The sequence below is a fragment of the Salvelinus namaycush genome, chromosome 37, assembly GCF_016432855.1.
Source record: "Salvelinus namaycush isolate Seneca chromosome 37, SaNama_1.0, whole genome shotgun sequence".
NCBI lineage: Eukaryota > Metazoa > Chordata > Actinopteri > Salmoniformes > Salmonidae > Salvelinus > Salvelinus namaycush.
Window position 1 is genome coordinate 7,771,957 of NC_052343.1, and position 17,222 is coordinate 7,789,178.

The 17,222-nt window shown below is 43.8% G+C and overlaps 1 protein-coding gene across 1 annotated transcript in view; it reads right to left on the reverse strand.

Moving 5' to 3' along the window:
- Nucleotides 1–529: 529 nt before the first annotated feature.
- Nucleotides 530–17,222, reverse strand: part of LOC120031096 (mitogen-activated protein kinase kinase kinase 5-like) — a 29,626-nt gene continuing 12,933 nt past the window's right edge. Inside the window, exons 12-28 of the mRNA XM_038976674.1 lie at nt 15,554–15,649; nt 14,787–14,871; nt 13,960–14,093; nt 13,119–13,246; nt 7,248–7,384; nt 6,830–6,935; nt 6,504–6,661; nt 6,034–6,226; nt 5,501–5,660; nt 4,983–5,154; nt 4,255–4,440; nt 3,630–3,735; nt 3,181–3,424; nt 2,764–2,876; nt 1,899–1,996; nt 1,509–1,585; nt 530–1,240 (exon numbers count right to left, since the gene is read on the reverse strand). Of these exons, the coding sequence (XP_038832602.1) occupies nt 1,132–1,240; nt 1,509–1,585; nt 1,899–1,996; nt 2,764–2,876; nt 3,181–3,424; nt 3,630–3,735; nt 4,255–4,440; nt 4,983–5,154; nt 5,501–5,660; nt 6,034–6,226; nt 6,504–6,661; nt 6,830–6,935; nt 7,248–7,384; nt 13,119–13,246; nt 13,960–14,093; nt 14,787–14,871; nt 15,554–15,649 (2,302 nt within the window). The 3' untranslated portion in view covers nt 530–1,131. The remainder of the gene's footprint in view (nt 1,241–1,508; nt 1,586–1,898; nt 1,997–2,763; nt 2,877–3,180; nt 3,425–3,629; nt 3,736–4,254; nt 4,441–4,982; nt 5,155–5,500; nt 5,661–6,033; nt 6,227–6,503; nt 6,662–6,829; nt 6,936–7,247; nt 7,385–13,118; nt 13,247–13,959; nt 14,094–14,786; nt 14,872–15,553; nt 15,650–17,222) is intronic.

Consider the following 17,222-nt stretch of genomic DNA (forward strand, 5'->3'; position numbering starts at 1 on the left):
GGTGTACGGTGTTTCCTCCGACACATTGGTATGGCTGGCTTCTGGGTTAAGCAGGCATTGTGTCAAGAAGCAGTGCGGCTTGGTTGGGTTGTGTTTCGGAGGACGCACGGCTCTTGACCTTCGCCTCTCCCAAGTCCGTACGGGAGTTGCAGCAATGAGACAATTGGATACCACGGAATCAGGAATGTTTAGCAGGGCTATAAATTATAGAAAAGTTGACTAAAGCACAAACAGACCTGGCTACTAGGCATGACAAAGAAACATGCAGTGTCCATATTTCATGTGACATTTTGAATTACATGTAGATGTTTTGTTGTTGCTAGGTGGTGTTATAGTCAGTATGCCTACCTAGACTTTTATTCCTGTAACTACCCATGTGAAACTGAAAGAAAAATCATATTTAAACATATGACATTTTTAACATGAACATTGGCCCCTTTCTTTATCGAAAGACCCATATACATATATTACAGAAACCACCAATATGTACACCACTATTCCCACTTATTTAAGTGACCAATCCAGAGTGCACATTCTCGCAAAAGTGTATATTTACCATCAATAACACACCTTTCCTTCAAGTCCGAGGCCCTGCGAAGATCTCAGAAATGGTGTACATTAAATAGGTTCATTTTGTTTTGTACTACACACCAAACAAACAAAGGAATATAAAGTATCATGGAGGCATGGAATGTCTGTTGAGGTAAAAATATGACAGCTGTTGGCACTAAATATTCCCCCTCCCTCCCTCCCTCCATATGCATTGTGAATATCAGGGAATTGTCAATGGTTTAGAACCCCATTTCAGCCAATCAGACTGCAGATTTCCCAGAACACGTTTTATAAGTATAGTTATTCACAATAAGAAATGACAGAAAAACACATCCTTTACTGTTCATCTATCTTTCTGTAACCATTTCAGTTTCAATATAACAACTTTGGGGAAATAGTAAGGTAGCTCCACTTTTTATGACATGATTATCTCGTTCTCAGAAAACCGCACATGCGCACACACACTGACACACACACTAATTCCTGCATCTTAACTATGAGACAAATTCACAGACTCAGTAAATGTGTACCATGTTGTGCTTATAGTGCCAGCCTATTAGTAGAACACGTGACGACCAATCAGAGAATGGTGTCCTCGCTCTCTTCAGAGTGTGTGCTGAGCTGAGATTTGAGCCGTGACTTCCTCCGTGTCGTGATGGCCGCCCAGACACGACACAGCATCCCTCCTCTGTGGAGAAACAGTAACAGTAAACAACCAACCATTACGGTACAGACCCTTTGTGTGTGGGTGGGTGTCACATCCGTACACCCTCCTACTGCACAGATCCCTAGTCACACACTGACACATCTCAGCGATTCACAGTACTTCCGCAGTCCTTTGAATAACGACACAACAACCATCCAGACAGAAAACAATGGGTTTTCCTCAATAGCGCAGATCAGTTTCCTGTTTCTGCTTTAAGGATGTGCAAACATGATTGGAGGAGGAAGTTCACCTTATGGCACAGTACATCAAATCATCCCTGCAGGCCATGGTGAGGAGACAGTCCAAGGTGAACTCGTGAGAGAGTAACTAGAAACAAAAGCACAGCGTGAATTCTACTTACGCAACATCAGTGAGAACAAGCCTCACGCAAACATTGACTGAAACTGAGCCACATTATAAAGAGAATTTTGTCATAATGGATTACTTCCTATTTTTTCAGATTTTTCGTGGTATAGACTTTTGTGACTCGTCATATTTTTATAATGTGAATAAGGCTCACTCTTTCACCAGTTAGATGGTTTATTCCATGCATGTAGTTACCCATCAATCAATAGTCACACCATATTTTGATAATCAATCCCACATCATTAAATCACAAAGTCGTTTTGAAGTTCCTTACCTTGTCTATGGTGTCCTGATCTACTGGGATAGCCTTCAGCCAGCAAACCAAGGACTTGACTTCTGGGTTCGAACTTATCTGCAGGGACAACTCTGTATCTACAGGAGGATGAGAAGACAAGTTGGTATGATCTGGTCACCAGTTTGCACCATCATGCTACTAGGCTGAACATTATGAGTATTTCAAATGCAGATTTTCAGTAATGGTTAAGGTGTTAGACTGACAGTCACAGGGACTGAGGTTTTGAGTCCCAGTCGGGGCTGTTCGCGACAGTATACGTTAACGGTAAAGGAAGTAAACCTGACAGATACTAAGCAAAAGCGTTAATTAGGGTCTTATAAACAAAAACAGGCCAACATTTTCCGATGCCAGTTTCTAATCATTATTATGTCTGACACATCTGGTTCGAAGTCTCAAATCTCCGCGGCAATGAGCTACACACCTGAAACTCAAACCAGTAGAGCAGAAACCCACTGTCTGAGGGTGAGGTGTGGAGAGAGATCTAGAAACACAGGGTGTGAATCACAAAGCCTACCAACTGTCTCAATGGCATTCCATCTCTCCATTTTAGGAACATTACAGTAGGCAAGCTGTGACTTGTTGGGCCACTGTCATACCACAAGCTACAACCTCCAGTGTCTACATGTATACAAAAACACGTCGGATTTAACGCCTGATATTCATTATTTATTAGGCAAAGAGTGTTCGGCCTTGCTACATACTAAGGTGTGGCAGAGTGACAGAATTTGGCTCACTAAGGTACTTCACCCAAACGTACAATGTTTACCAACACACCAGCCTTAAATGGGCTGAGATGAGCAACAGTCAGACCGCTTTGGGACGGAGTAGGAGCTGAAAACATTACCTGTGGGTTCTGATGTGTTCCTGGTAGTGTCGATCTGATCCTGTCTCCTCTGGACAGAGTTCCTCAGTAGCTTCTGGTATTCCCTCTCTTTCTCACTCAGCTGAGTCAGCAGTCTGAAACACACAATTAGTCATTATGGACCAGGCCTGAAGTAACAGTACATTTCCCTATTTACACATATCGATTCACTGTCCATATTGTAACTGGTTGCAATTTAATCCTTGGTGGTGGGCTGGCACTTTTCACTGAATCTGTAGGAATGACTTTATTTTCTTTAAATTTTAAAGCCCATTATACTAAAGTGGAAATAAAAGGAAACCCCAGGTTAAAAGGTGGAATAAAGAATAAAATTTTTGCATTTTTTTGTCCTGACAATAAAGCAATGTAATATAAACAGCTAAGTAAATGGCACTGAACCTGCGAGTCTCCAGCCGTAGATCTGTCAGTTCCTGACTGAGGGGACAGTTAGTGTTGTACTGGAGGCCATTGGGTAAGCAGGGGCTTTCTGAAACCCCCTCTGTGGTCTCGGTGTCGGCTGGCGCCGCCACCTGGTCATCTGAGAAAACTGCAGGCAAAAGCTTTACTAGCTCACTGGGCCGCTGCTCTCTCTCTGGGCTACTCTCCTCCGTCTCAAAGCAAGACTGCAGCTGGAGCTTGAGCTCTGAAAGACATTGAGGTGTGTGTGAGCAAGTGTGTGCGTGTGTGGGGGTTTGGGAGGTGGTGAGGTCTTTGAATGGCGGGGTTAGACTCAATTCCAAAACCCAGAGTCATATCATGAAATTGAACTGTAGTTCTATGAGGAATTTCTATGTCCAATACAACTGATAGAAGTTGAGATGGAATTAGGCCTGACTGCTGGTTCTTACCTGGTAATAGTACAGTGATGGCGTCCTGTACAGCCTGCCTCAGCAGGTTATCCAGAGCAAACATCCAGTGAGGTTTCACCTGCTGCTGCCTCAACACCTTTTTCACCTGCACACACACACACACACACACACACACACACACACACACACACACACACACACACACACACACACACACACACACACACACACACACACACACACACACACACACACACACACACACACACACGAGGGAGTGAGAAGAATGGGTTAGCACAATACTATTGGGTATGATGCAGAGCCTGTGGTAAAACTCCTGGCGATTTACACATATACGACTCCCCCTGTTCAATCCCACGTCCACCCTTGCCTTGTGATTACTATCTATCTAATACTTGAGGAACCGTGTGTGAAATATATGGCCAATCAATGACAGTACGCAATCTTTTACGTGCCAGGGAGAAATGGAAACTGGCAGGGCTACTGTCCTCAAGGACTGGCGATGCAACTCCTGGGTAATGTTCATTAAGTACCAACTGAAAAAGAACAGGGAGGGACTACTCCAATAAGATGTTGCAAGATGTTTTATAATGTTTTCCGTTGCATACCCGAATGAACACAACCGTGACCTTCAGTGACCTACCGCATCCTGGAAGCTGAAGAGCACCGCTTGCAGGTTTTTGAGGGGTACTGCAGTAGCAAGCAGTGTGGAGCGCAACTTCACCAATTTGTTGGTCAAGTGCCTTCTGTCTGGAGAGCGGATGTTCTCGCGCAGGCAGCCAATCAGCTCAGAGATGTGCTCGGAGGTCACGGACCCAACGTCTGTTTGCTTAGAGGCAAGGAGAGAGGAAACGTTCTAAAATAATTATAGGCAAAGACACCTACAAATGTAAAATGTAGACATAAACACTCATTCTTTCACACCTAACATGTACAGCAGACTCCTGATGAGGGTAAACACAGTTTAAGTGCCTTGTGGCCCTGTGTAGCTCAGTTGGTAGAGCATGGTGCTTGTAACACCAGGGTAGTGGGTTCACTTTCCCGGGACCAACCATACGTAAAAGTCTGCTAAGTAGTATATATTATTATTATATCACCATACATTGTCTTTAATTGCTCTGGATATATGCATGCTCCGATCGGTTGAGTGCATGCCCTCATAACCATCCTAAGCCATTGCATTTATCAGGAGTTGACTGTATTAGGGATAGATCCTTCTCTGGGCCCATATTCAAAAATTGTCAAAGAGCAGAAGTACCGATCTAAGATCAGGTCCATCCTGTCTTATTCATTATGATCTAAAAGGTAAAACAGATCCTAGATCAGCACTCCTACTCTGACACATACAGCCCAAGATCTCTCTCTCTCTACCTGAGGTAGTGTGTTCTGGATGTTGTGCACCACGTCGGTGATGTACTCAGTGAGGATCCCGTGCAGTGTGGCCCTCCTCTCGCTGTCCTTCCTCAGTAGGAACAGGCCCAGGTTCTCCCCTGACGTGGCTGGACTAGCCGTCATGTCCACAGCACTGGGCTCCTCTGACACCCTGGCCACCACAAGGTGGAGACGAGATACACCAATGTCACATAGATAAAACATTCTGCCATACAAATATGGTCTTGGCAATTTTTAGCATGGGCTCCATCTCAATTGTTTGAAAATCTGACCTCTCCTCTACTCCTCCCCTCTATCTGCAGTGACTGGAAAATAAGACAATATGGTGGAAGCTCATCATGGAGCAGCTGGCTTTTTCAGACAATTTAGAAAAAGCCATGGTCTATCTTGAGATGATCTATTGCATTAACAGTAAGGCAATGATCTACAATGAAGTTGTTTCACAAATCGGATGTAATCGAATGGGGAATCAGAGGGTATAGGATGTTTTTCCTTACGACAGGGAGCCTCTGGTGCTGGGTGGGCTCTTTGTAATGTCCTTTCCTCTGAGGGGGGAGATGGTCCTCCGGAGGTCCCAGGAGCACGACAGGTCCATCCTGTCTGTATCTGTCACTTGTATAGACACTGGGACAGACATACTGCGCTGGTAGATGTCACCTACAGGACACAAAGCAGGGCCGAGTCATTACCCCAATAATGGTGACGGAATGGCGATGAGCATAGTGTTTCTGAATTAGGAAGACTATACACAGACAAAGGCAATAACAATTCATATTTCAGACAATTATGAAAATAATGAGTGTGGTGATAGAAATTAGGATCCCTTTTGTATTTTTGAAAGAACAGGAGAGCGAGATTATATATATAGGAGTGGCCAAGAAAGGGCATGCGTTCCCATTGTCGGGGGGTAAGTGGTCAGGAGTAGGCAGTGTTGCCACAAGACCAGACTCTGGCACTGATGATGACTATAAAAATGATGACGCTAACTATGATGATGAAAATAACGCTACCTATGATTATGACGACTCACCAGCATCCGTAGGCAGTGTCTCAGGCTCTGGCTTGGCCTTCCTCCGGGGGGTGGACTTGAGGAAGGAGTCCTTGAGCAGCTCAGAGGCCGTGGCCCTATTGTCTGGGTCCGGTGTGAAGCAGCTCATGATGCAGCTTTTGGCCTCACCTGACATACACTCCGGCACCTCCGGGTGGATCTTGAACATACCAACCTAGAGGGAGACGGGAACAGAGTACGTACTCTTCAGGGTTGTGTTCAGTAGGGCACGCAACGTTTTGCAACGGAAACTGACAGTTTCTTATTGGACAAGTTCAGGTTGTCCCTCCCTGTTTCAGTACATCTTCAGTTTGATGCTTTATGAACACAACCCTGGATTCAGCTGGTAAAATGCTGTACAGTCCAGTATTCACCAGGTACTAACAAGGTATAGGCTACAATGTAATAACATACTAATTGTCAAACCTTTAGGTTTCTAAGAGAACGATTACCTTGAACATGGCTGCCTGTGGGCTGCCCAGCTCGTGGAAGGGTGGTTTCCCCGTGGCCATCTCTATGATGGTACAGCCCAAGGACCAGATGTCTGCAGGCTTCCCATAACCCCGCGGGCCCTGGTCGATGATCTCTGGAGCCATGTACTGCAGTGTCCCTAAAAACACCACACAGAGACATTTAGACACCTGCCTACACAAACATGTAGACAACACATGTAAATAATATTCATACCAACAAAGTCAAATACAGTGTTCATATGCAAAAAGCATGGCCACATACCCAACCACACTCATACAAAAGCACCAAACATACACCCACACACCTGTAAAGGTCTCTGTGCAAGGGTTGATTCCCGCCAGTCGTTTCGAGGTGCCAAAGTCAGAGATCTTGAGAACACCACTGTAGGTGTTAATCAACACGTTGTCACCCTGTGAGAAAATGACTTGTTTCTTACACTAGATACACTTTCCCCACAACACATTGTGACACATTGGTAGTTGAGTAAGCAACATACACCAGGTTCATGCTCAGTAGGCCACAACGTAGCAAAACGTTTTGAAATGGAAACCAAAAAGGAGCGTTTCTTAAGTCCAGGAAACGCCTTCCTGTTTCACTCCATTTTCCGTCGTTTAGTACCTAATGAACACAACTACCTCTGACCGTGAGAATTTAAATCCGCTGTGGCTTTGGTACTTATAAAAAAAAAAAAAATACATTTATTTAGCAACAACAAAACTCACCTTGATGTCTCTGTGGACTATCTGGTTGTCATGGAGATACTTAAGCCCTTCCAGGATCTGCCTGGTGTAGAAAATGACGGTGGCCTCGTTGTCTTTCAGGGGTCCCCATTTGGAACGCAGGAGAGAGGACAAGCTCCCTACATGGGAGAGATGACATTGGAATGGGTTACGGTTAGATATGTAAGCGATTCTATTTAGGATTTGCAACACCTGTGGGCCTCGTTTCCCAGTTGCGATGTAACTTAAGCGTTACGATGACGTACCAGACGCATCATTATATACGAGCCAACTTCTTAAGAGAGTGTTTCCCAAACAACCACCCGGTGAGAACGTTTGTTTAGTGCCTTGTTATACCACGTGTCGACACTGATAGGATCAAAAGAAAAGCAGCGCTTGCTTTCAGATCAGATTTCGCCATTCAAATCTTAACATTAAAATGATTTCACAATACTGACCAAGGATCAGCCCCTAGAGAGATATTACCACCTACGGCTGAAAATAGGCTATCGAGGCAGCTTATTATGCTTACCCAAAAACAATGCACTACATCACAGATTGGGCACATCATTGACCACGTTGTCACACATCATGAAAAACTTTGAAGCAAAAAGTACAGACAATAGCCTAGTCGAAAAATAGAACTCAATTGATGGAAATAGCCTGCGTAGACCCATGTAGGCTAAGCATCTTTTAATGCAGTTATCTCGGTTTTCATTCGAAGCATAATTTTATTCTTCACTTGTTTGTAACAATTTCAAACACTTTGGCAACTTTGTATTTGTAGTCAACTTAGTTCTGAAGGTAACGGTAGTCACAGTCAGACAGAAAAAAAAAAAATCGAGATGTTTATGCTGTTTAGCGAAGACCTGTGAATAAAGTGACGCGAAAGGACAAAAGAAATGCATATGATGATGCACCTTGGCTGCGCTACGAGTGGTCTGGATCACTAGATGTGCCACGTTACCAACGAAGGAACTGGGAATCACCTCGGCTACTAAAGATACATCGTAAGAAGGTTCTAACGGTGATCTTAACGCTACGAAGGCTCTGGGAAACAAGGCCCAGAATATTCACAATGATAAAATGTCGGAAGCTGAAATAAAACATGAATTTCTTAAGTATTGTCACTTTAACACGGGTACATCAGTGACTTAATTGCATTGTGAAATCCATTTTTCTCAATCGCTGTGATAATGGAAACACCCACACTTCCTGTGTCATATCCTGCCTGTAGCTATTGCACTGAATTAGACACACACACACACCAAAAAGACCTCCAGACTTCCTGGAAATTAAAATACGATCATTTTATAATATTCCAGTGGATTTCACTAAGCCTTCACAGCGCCAAGTCTGGGACCAAAAGGCTCCTGAACAGCTTCTACCCCCAAGCCATAAGACTGCTGAACAGTTCCTCAAATGGCTACCCGGACTATTTACATTGACCCCCATTTTTTTGTACTGATATTCTTGCACTGGCTCTATGCACCCTCACTGGACTCTACCCCCACACTCACTGGACTCTACTGACACGCCAACACACACACACTATTCTGTTTATTATCTATCCTGATTGCCTAGTCACTTTTACCCTTACCTACATGTACATATTACCTAAATTACCTCAACTACCTCATACCCCTGCACATTGACTCGGTACCGGTACTCATTGTATATAGCCTCGTTATTTTATTGTGTTAACATTTTCTTTTTTTCTATTTAGTTGTAATTTTTGTATTATTATTTTCTAACTCTGCATTGTTGGGAAAAGGTTTGTAAGTAAGCATTTCACGGTAAAGTCTACACGTTTTGTTTTCAGTCTGACTGAAACATGGCTTAAGCCTGATGAATTTACCGTGTTAAATGAGGCCTCACCTCCTGGTTACACTAGTGACCATATCCCCCACGCATCCCGCAAAGGCGGAGGTGTTGCTAACATTTACGATAGCAAATTTCAATATACAAGAAAAAAACGACAGCGTTTTCATCTTTTGAGCTTCTAGTCATGAAATCTATGCGGCCTACTCAATCACGTTTTATAGCAACTGTTTACAGGCCTCCTGGGCCATATACAGCATTCCTCACCGAGTTCCCTAAATTCCTATCAGACCTTGGAGTCATGGCAGATAATATTCAAATGTTTGGTGACTTTAATATTCACATGGAAAAGTCCACAGACCCACTCTAAAAGACTTTCGGAGCCATCATCAACTCAGTGGGTTTTGTCCAACATGTCTCCGGACCTACTCAGTGCCATACTCATACTCTAGACCTAGTTTTGTCCAGTGGAATAAATGTTGTGGATCTTAATGTTTTTCCTCATAATCCTGGACTATCGGACCACAATTTTATTACGTTTGCAATTGAAACAAATAATCTGCTCAGACCTGAACCAAGGATCATCAAAGGCCGTGCTATAAATTCTCAGACAACCCAAAGATTCCTAGATGCCCTTCCAGACTCCATCCACCTACCCAAGGACGTCAAAGTACAAAAATCTGTTAACCATCTAACTGAAGAACTCAATTTAACTTTGTGTAATACCCTAGACGCAGTCGCACCCCTAAAAACAAAAACATTTGTCACAAGAAACTAGCTCCCTGGTATATAGAAAATAAACTCACTAAAAGTGGCAGTAATAAAGCCTGTCTTGAAAAAGCCAAACCTTGACCCAGAAAATATAAAAACTACCGGCTTATATCGAATCTCCCATTCCTCTCAATTTTTTTTGAAAAAGCTGTTGCGCAGCAACTCACTGCCTTCCTGAAGACAAACAATGTATACGAAATGCTTCAGTCTGGTTTTAGACCCCATCATAGCACTGAGACTGCACTTGTGAAGGTGGTAAATTACCTTTTAATGGCGTCAGACCGAGGCTCTGCATCTGTCCTCGTGCTCCTAGACCTTAGTGCTGCTTTTGATACCATCGATCACCACATTCTTTTGGAGAGATTGGAAACCCAAATTGGTCTACACGGACAAATTCTGGCCTGGTTTAGATCTTATCTGTCGGAAAGATATCAGTTTGTCTCTGAGGATGGTTTGTCCTCTGACAAATCAACTGTTAATTTTGGTGTTCCTCAAGGCTCCGTTTTAGGACCACTATTCTCTTCACTATATATTTTACCTCCTGGTGATGTCATTCGGAAACATAAGGTTAACTTTCACTGCTATGCGGACAACACACAGCTGAACATTTTGATGAAACATGGTGAAGCCCCAAAATTGCCCTCACTGGAAGTCTGTGTTTCAGACATAAGGAAGTGGATGGTGGCAAATGTTCTACTTTTAAACTCAGACAAAACCGAGATGCTAGTTCTAGGTCCCAAGAAACAAAGAGATCTTCTGTTGAATCTGACAAGTAATCTTGATGGTTGTACAGTCATCTCAAATAAAACTGTGAAGGTCCTCAGCGTTACTCTGGACCCTAATCTCTCTTTTGACGAACATATCAAGACTGTTTCAAGGACAGCTTTTTTCCATCTTCGTAACATTGCAAAAATCAGAAACTTTGTCCCAAAATGATGCAGAAAAATTAATCCATGCTTTTGTCACTTCTAGGTTAGAGTACTGCAATACTCTACTTTCCGGCTACCCGGATAAAGCACTAAACCAACTTCAGTTAGTGCTAAACACGGCTGTTAGAACCTTGACTAGAACCCCAAAATGTGATCATATTACTCCAGTGCTAGCCTCTCTACACTGGCTTCCTGTTAAGGCAAGGGCTGATTTCAAGGTTTTACTGCTAACCTACAAAGCATTACATGGGCTCGCTCCTACCTATCTTTCCGATTTTGTTCTGCCGTACATACCTACACGTACGCTACGGTCACAAGATGCAGGCCTCCTTACTGTCCCTGGAATTTCTAAGCAAACAGTTGGAGGCAGGGCTTTCTCCTATAGAGCTCCATTTTTATGGAATGGTCTGCCTAACCATGCGAGAGATGCAGACTCGGACTTGACCTCTAAGTCTTTATTAAAGACTCATCTCTTCAGTAGGTCCTATGATTGAGTGTAGTCTGGCCCATGAGTGTGAAGGTGAACGGAAAGGCACTGGAGCATCGAACCGCCCTTGCTGTCTCTGCCTGGCCGGTTCCCCTCTCTCCACCGGGATTCTCTGCCTCTAACCCTATTACAGGGGCTGAGTCACTGGTTTACTGGTGCTCTTCCATGCCGTCCCTAGGAGGGGTGCGTCACTTGAGTGGATTGAGTCACTAACGTGATCTTCCTGTCTGGGTTGGCACCCCCCCCTTCGGTTGTGCTGTGGCGGAGATCTTTGTGAGCTATACTCGGCCTTGTATCAGAATGGTAAGTTGGTGGTTGAAGATATCCCTCTAGTGGTGTGGGGGCTGTGCTTTGGCAAACGTGGGTGGGGTTATATCCTGCCTGTTTGGCCCTGTCCGGGGGTATCGTCAGACGGGACCACATTGTCTCCCGACCCCTCCTTTCTCAGCCTCCACTATTTATGTTGCAAATAGTTTGTGTGTCAGGGGGCTAGGGTCAGTCTGTTATATCTGGAGTATTTCTCCTGTCTTATCCGGTGTCCTGTGTGAATTAAAGTTCTCTCTCTCTCTCTCTCTCTCTCTCTCTCTCTCTCTCTCTCTCTCTCTCTCTCTCTCTCTCTCTCTCTCTCTCTCTCTCTCTCTCTCTCTCTCTCTCTCTCTCTCTCTCTCTCTCTCTCTCTCTCTCTCTCTCTCTCTCTCTCTCTCTCTCTCTCTCTCTCTCTCTCTCTCTCTCTCTCTCTCTCTCTCTCTCTCTCTCTCTCTCTCTCTCTCTCTCTCTCTCTCTCTCTCTCTCTCTCTCTCTCTCTCTCTCTCTCTCTCTCTCTCTCTCTCTCTCTCTCTCTCTCTCTCTCTGAGGACCTGAGCCCTAGGACCATGGCTCAGGACTACCTGGCCTGATGACTCCTTGCTGTCCCCAGTTCACCTGGAAAGGCTAGAACCTCGTACTGCTGCTCCAGTTTCAACTGTTCTACCTGCGGCTATGGAACCCTGACCTGTTCACCGGACGTGCTACCTGTCCCAGACCTGCTGTTTTCAACTCTCTAGAGACAGCAGGAGCGGTAGAGTTACTCTGAATGATCGGCTATGAAAAGCCAACAGACATTTACTCCTGAGGTGCTGACATGTTGCACCGTCAAAAACCACTGTGATGATTATTATTTGACCCTGCTGGTCATCTATGAACATCTTGGCCATGTTCTGTTCTAATCTCCACCCGGCACAGCCATAAGAGAACTGGCCACCCCTCATAGCCTGTTCCTCTCTAGGTTTCTACCTAGGTTCTAGCCTTTCTAGGGGGTTTTTCCTAGCCACCGTGCTTCTACACCTGCATTGCTTGCTGTTTGGGGTTTTAGGCTGGGTTTCTGTACAGCACTTTGTGACATCAGCTGATGTAAGAAGGGCTTTATAAATACATTTGATTGATTGATGTGACAGTTTCATAATTAGGGGAGCAGAGAAAGATGAGTAGGACTGGAAGTATTGATGAGAGAATGAGTGAACACAGTACCAGAGTGTGAGTGGTGGGGAGAGATTGAAGGAAGGAGAATGAGTAGTAGAGAGACACACAACAACCGAGAAGTGAATACTGAAACCAGTAGCTATGTGGCAGTTTAAAAAGGTAAAGCAGGACAAGATTACCAAAACTTCCGTCAGTGAGAGAATGAATGAATACTGTACATACCAAGTGAAGGAATGATAGAAAGACTTGTCTAAAGACTACACATTTGTAGTAGAGAGGCACAAAAGTTGAAATCAGAAACACTGAATAAACTGGTTCTATTGTGACCTGGTTTATGGGACCATAGAAACAGAATGAGATTTAATATAGAATATAGAATGAAATAGATTCTATTTCTATGCACTGTACCTCCAGGAACCTCCTCCATAAAGATCTTGATGAAGCCGTCCTGACTCATAGAGCCCAGGTACTGAACGATGTTCCTGTGCTTCAGCCTCTTGTGCAGAGCCATCTCCTCGTGCAGAGGCTGGGAGTAACTGAGATTCACACACAGATGGGAGAGAACCAACAGTTAGCATTGGCACTAGATTAGCAATGCATTAGCAAATGGGACAGTGTTCATCTGCCGTTATAACAACATTGCTACAAAACATAAACAACATTAGTGCTAGCTGTGCCGTCATTGAAAAACAACATAAAATCCACTCCAATATTCCAGTTGTGCTGACATGGTGTAGCTGTGACCCACACGTACTGTATGAATTTGATGAGAGCTTTACAAGCACCCGTCATGTGCTGCTTTAACCTATGTGGCCATTAGTTCTACAGAGGAACTAAGTACTAACATTTCTTGAACTATGGGGCGAAGCTCTTAGTCGAGGTCGAAGGCTCGTAAACAAGGAATGGGGAAATCTAAATAGACATCCATCTCTTCAGGGAGTAGATTCCAGTGTAGCTATGGGGACACTGGGCAAACATGACACATTTGGCATGCTGAGGAAAACATCTGCGCATTCATTATTCTCATCATTAATCGTGAATCGTTTCGCTCACATTGTATAATATATTACACATATTAGGCTAAAATAATCATTCGGATTTATGGTATCATGTGCAAAGGAAAGTAGCCTGGTCCCAGATCTGTTTGTGCTGTCGTGTCAACAAGTATGGTCATTGTTTGACAATACAGCAAAACAGAACTGGGACCAGGCAACAAAAAAAGAAGAAGGGGGAAATGTGTTTTCCATACGCGCAGTCTTTCTCTGGGATCTCCTTGATGGCGATGCGGACTTGGTTGCTCAGGTCCCTCCCAGCATACACCACGCCATAGGTTCCTTTACCCAGAACCACCTTGTCTCTGTTTTCGCTGGTCTCATAGATAAACTGCAGGTTGTAAGGGAGGTTTAATTCAACAGGAAGACGGGTGTGAAACTAAATGTGCGTGTGTGTGTGTGTGTGCGTGTTTCATAAAAAATGTGTCTAAGAGAGTGTGGGTTAGAAATACTGTAAAGAATTTCACAAGCAACCACAACAGAAAAGGTTGAGTGAGAGCACAAAGCAATGGAAAAGGATGTTTATTTAGAAACCCTCTGCTGCTCTGAACTGCAGTGAACTGAAATACTATCTGAAATTATTTCAAATAGTATTTGAACCCAGGTTTGCTAGAGTGACATGCTGGACTGAATCCAATGTTCTGTGAATACCAGGAACTTGACACACACAAAAAAATGAGAGGTCGGGAATACGGTAACCATAGCACTACTTGGGCAACGGTTAAGGGAAACTTTTCGCCTATTGACCCCATCATGACAGGGCTTGTTTGTGTACTGGTAGGGTAGAAGGGGGGGGGGGGGTTGTCAAATGGAAAAGCAGCCTCGAGAGGGAGGACTCTGCGGCCCTATCGCAATTTGTGTCTCCACAACTCCTTGAATCCTTTCTCCTCACCTCCTTTTCAACCGTATTGAAGGAGAAGGTCCTATGTCTCTCCCCTCGAGCCCTGGTTTCCAAAGCGTTTTCAGAAGGAGGAAAGAAGAGAGGAAATCGAGGAAATATGGATTGAGAAAGAACCTAGCTGACCTCCAGTAATCCTCCAGTGAGCTCGCTGGGGTACTCCACTGGGGATTCTGCCTGGCTTAGAAGAGAGTTGACCATCTCACAGAACCTGATGGAGAAACGGCACACACAAGAAACTAAATCATCTGGAAAGACTGTTCAAATACATGGGAGCATGTCACATATCAGTCAGTCATGTATTCATGGACCTCACAGGCAAATCATAGATAAAACCTGCAGAAACTTACACAAACAAAGTCAGTACACAGCACTGTTATCAATCTTATATGTCATGAACTATTAAAGGGGACCTTTTGATTGCCAGTTACTCGCCTTTCACTGATTCCACAAATACTACTATGAAAACCACTTCCTACTTCCTTCCTTCCCAGAAAGTCTTGGATAACACCTGGGATTTACTGTATCCCAATACACAACACCTAGTTAATAATGTACTGTATTAGCACACAATGTAAAATGCACATCCATATCAATCCACACCGAAAGGGGAGAGAGAAGCAGGCTCTATTTTCACTAGGCCAGAGTAAAATAAACATTAACAGTTGTCATGTCAACACAATCAAATCATGCGATAATGGTTGAAAGAACAGGCCCAATCTGTACGTAGGTTTTGTGTGGAGAATGTGGGGAATGAATCAATGGTTGATATGGTTGGTTGTTACACCCCTTCCTGCAAGACAGCTGGGCTAAAAGCTCCCTTTTGATGTGCGTTTGTGCGTGAGCGTGTGTGTGTCTATGTACAAGTGTGTTTGTACGTGTGTGGGACTCACCCCTTACAGTGCAGCTCGCTGGGAAAGCAGAGTTGGAAGTCATCCGAGTTCTCCAGGACATACAGGAAGCAGCTACGCTCGTCAAACTTGGAAACACTGAGCAGGTCAAAAGGTTAGAGGGGCATTAAGAGCTACACAACCCTTCAGAGCTAACAGCAGCATCACAATGAAATAACAACAAGTATTCTCAAAATACCAATGCAGGCAAACAAAGGGAATTTGAATAAAGACAAGAAAAGCCAACAATAGTACATTCAATATGTGGCTCTCCAATTCAGAGAAGGACGTTTTCTTTCTTTCTTTCTCGTATAGATTGAAATAGTGATACGTTTGAAGCCACCAGGTGACAGTAGGGCTGGGCGATATGACGATATATATCGTGTGACGATAGAAAAACGTCTATCGTTTCATATTATGCTCTATCGTTTACTTCGTTGTGTCGCAAATCACACACTTCACGGCAATATTTTTCGTCAAACGTGCCGTGTGGAATTAAATTTGTAACACAAACAAACATGGAGGAGAGTGAACGTGACACAGAGCACGGAGACACGGAGCTCGTACCTAAATGAGGGGCTACTTCGGTCGCATGGACGTGGTTTGGGTATGAAAAGTCTGACACGGACCAGAAAACCGTCCTCTGCATAATATGCCGCAGGCCGGTCCCGACGACAGGCTCAAACACCACTAACCTCTTTTACCACCTACGTAAGAATCATGTGAAACAGTGCGGAGAGTCTACGGATGAGACCCCAAAAAGTACAGTCAAGTGCTCAAACAAACCCCCGACTCAGACGTTGCAAGAGGCTTTTGCCCGCGGCACACCATATGGAAAAGAATCACGACGATGGAAGGAGATAACAGCTGCCGTTACAACTTACATCTGCAAAGACATGGCCCCAATTTACACAGTCGAGAAACGGGGGTTTCGTGAATTGGTGCTAACCTCGACCCAAGGTACCAAATTGATATGTGACACGTATTAATGCCAAAATAACATGCAAAACAGGCAAGCCCCTAAAAATGTTTATTATATATTTTGTTTGCAACTACAGTTGAAATGTTTTCTATTTACCTTTTTAGATTATATACATCCATATTTTATATTTTGTTACATGCTTAATTGAAAATTTGCACAAAGGTTCTAAAGAAAAGGAGAAATAATCAAATATGAGTAAGTACCTTTTATTTGTTGCGTATAATTCTAAATGTAATAAGAAATAGGCCTCTACATGTGGTCATTTTATATCAACTATTTATTCATTGAATTTACAGAAAATGTGTATATCGTGATATGTATCGTTATCGGGATATGAAATGACCTATAAATCGGGATATGAGATTTTGGCCATATCGCCCAGCCCTGGGTGACAGTGTTGCAAATATAAACTGAAAGAAAATAAATCTATATCGCCCTGAAGGCAGTTCGGTAAGCAAAACAAGGGTAAAGTACACAGTGACCTCCACAGCCAAATAGACACGGACACACACACACATCCAGTCACAGTCTTTGAAAACAACACAGACAAAAACACCCTGTGTGGCCAGTGGCCAAGTCCACCAGACAGATAGTGTTTAGACTCAGTAAACCTCAACATGGCTTCAAATACTATTTGAAATCCTTTCAAATACTTTAGCTGGGCTTGATTGAGCTTGCCTTGGTTCAATG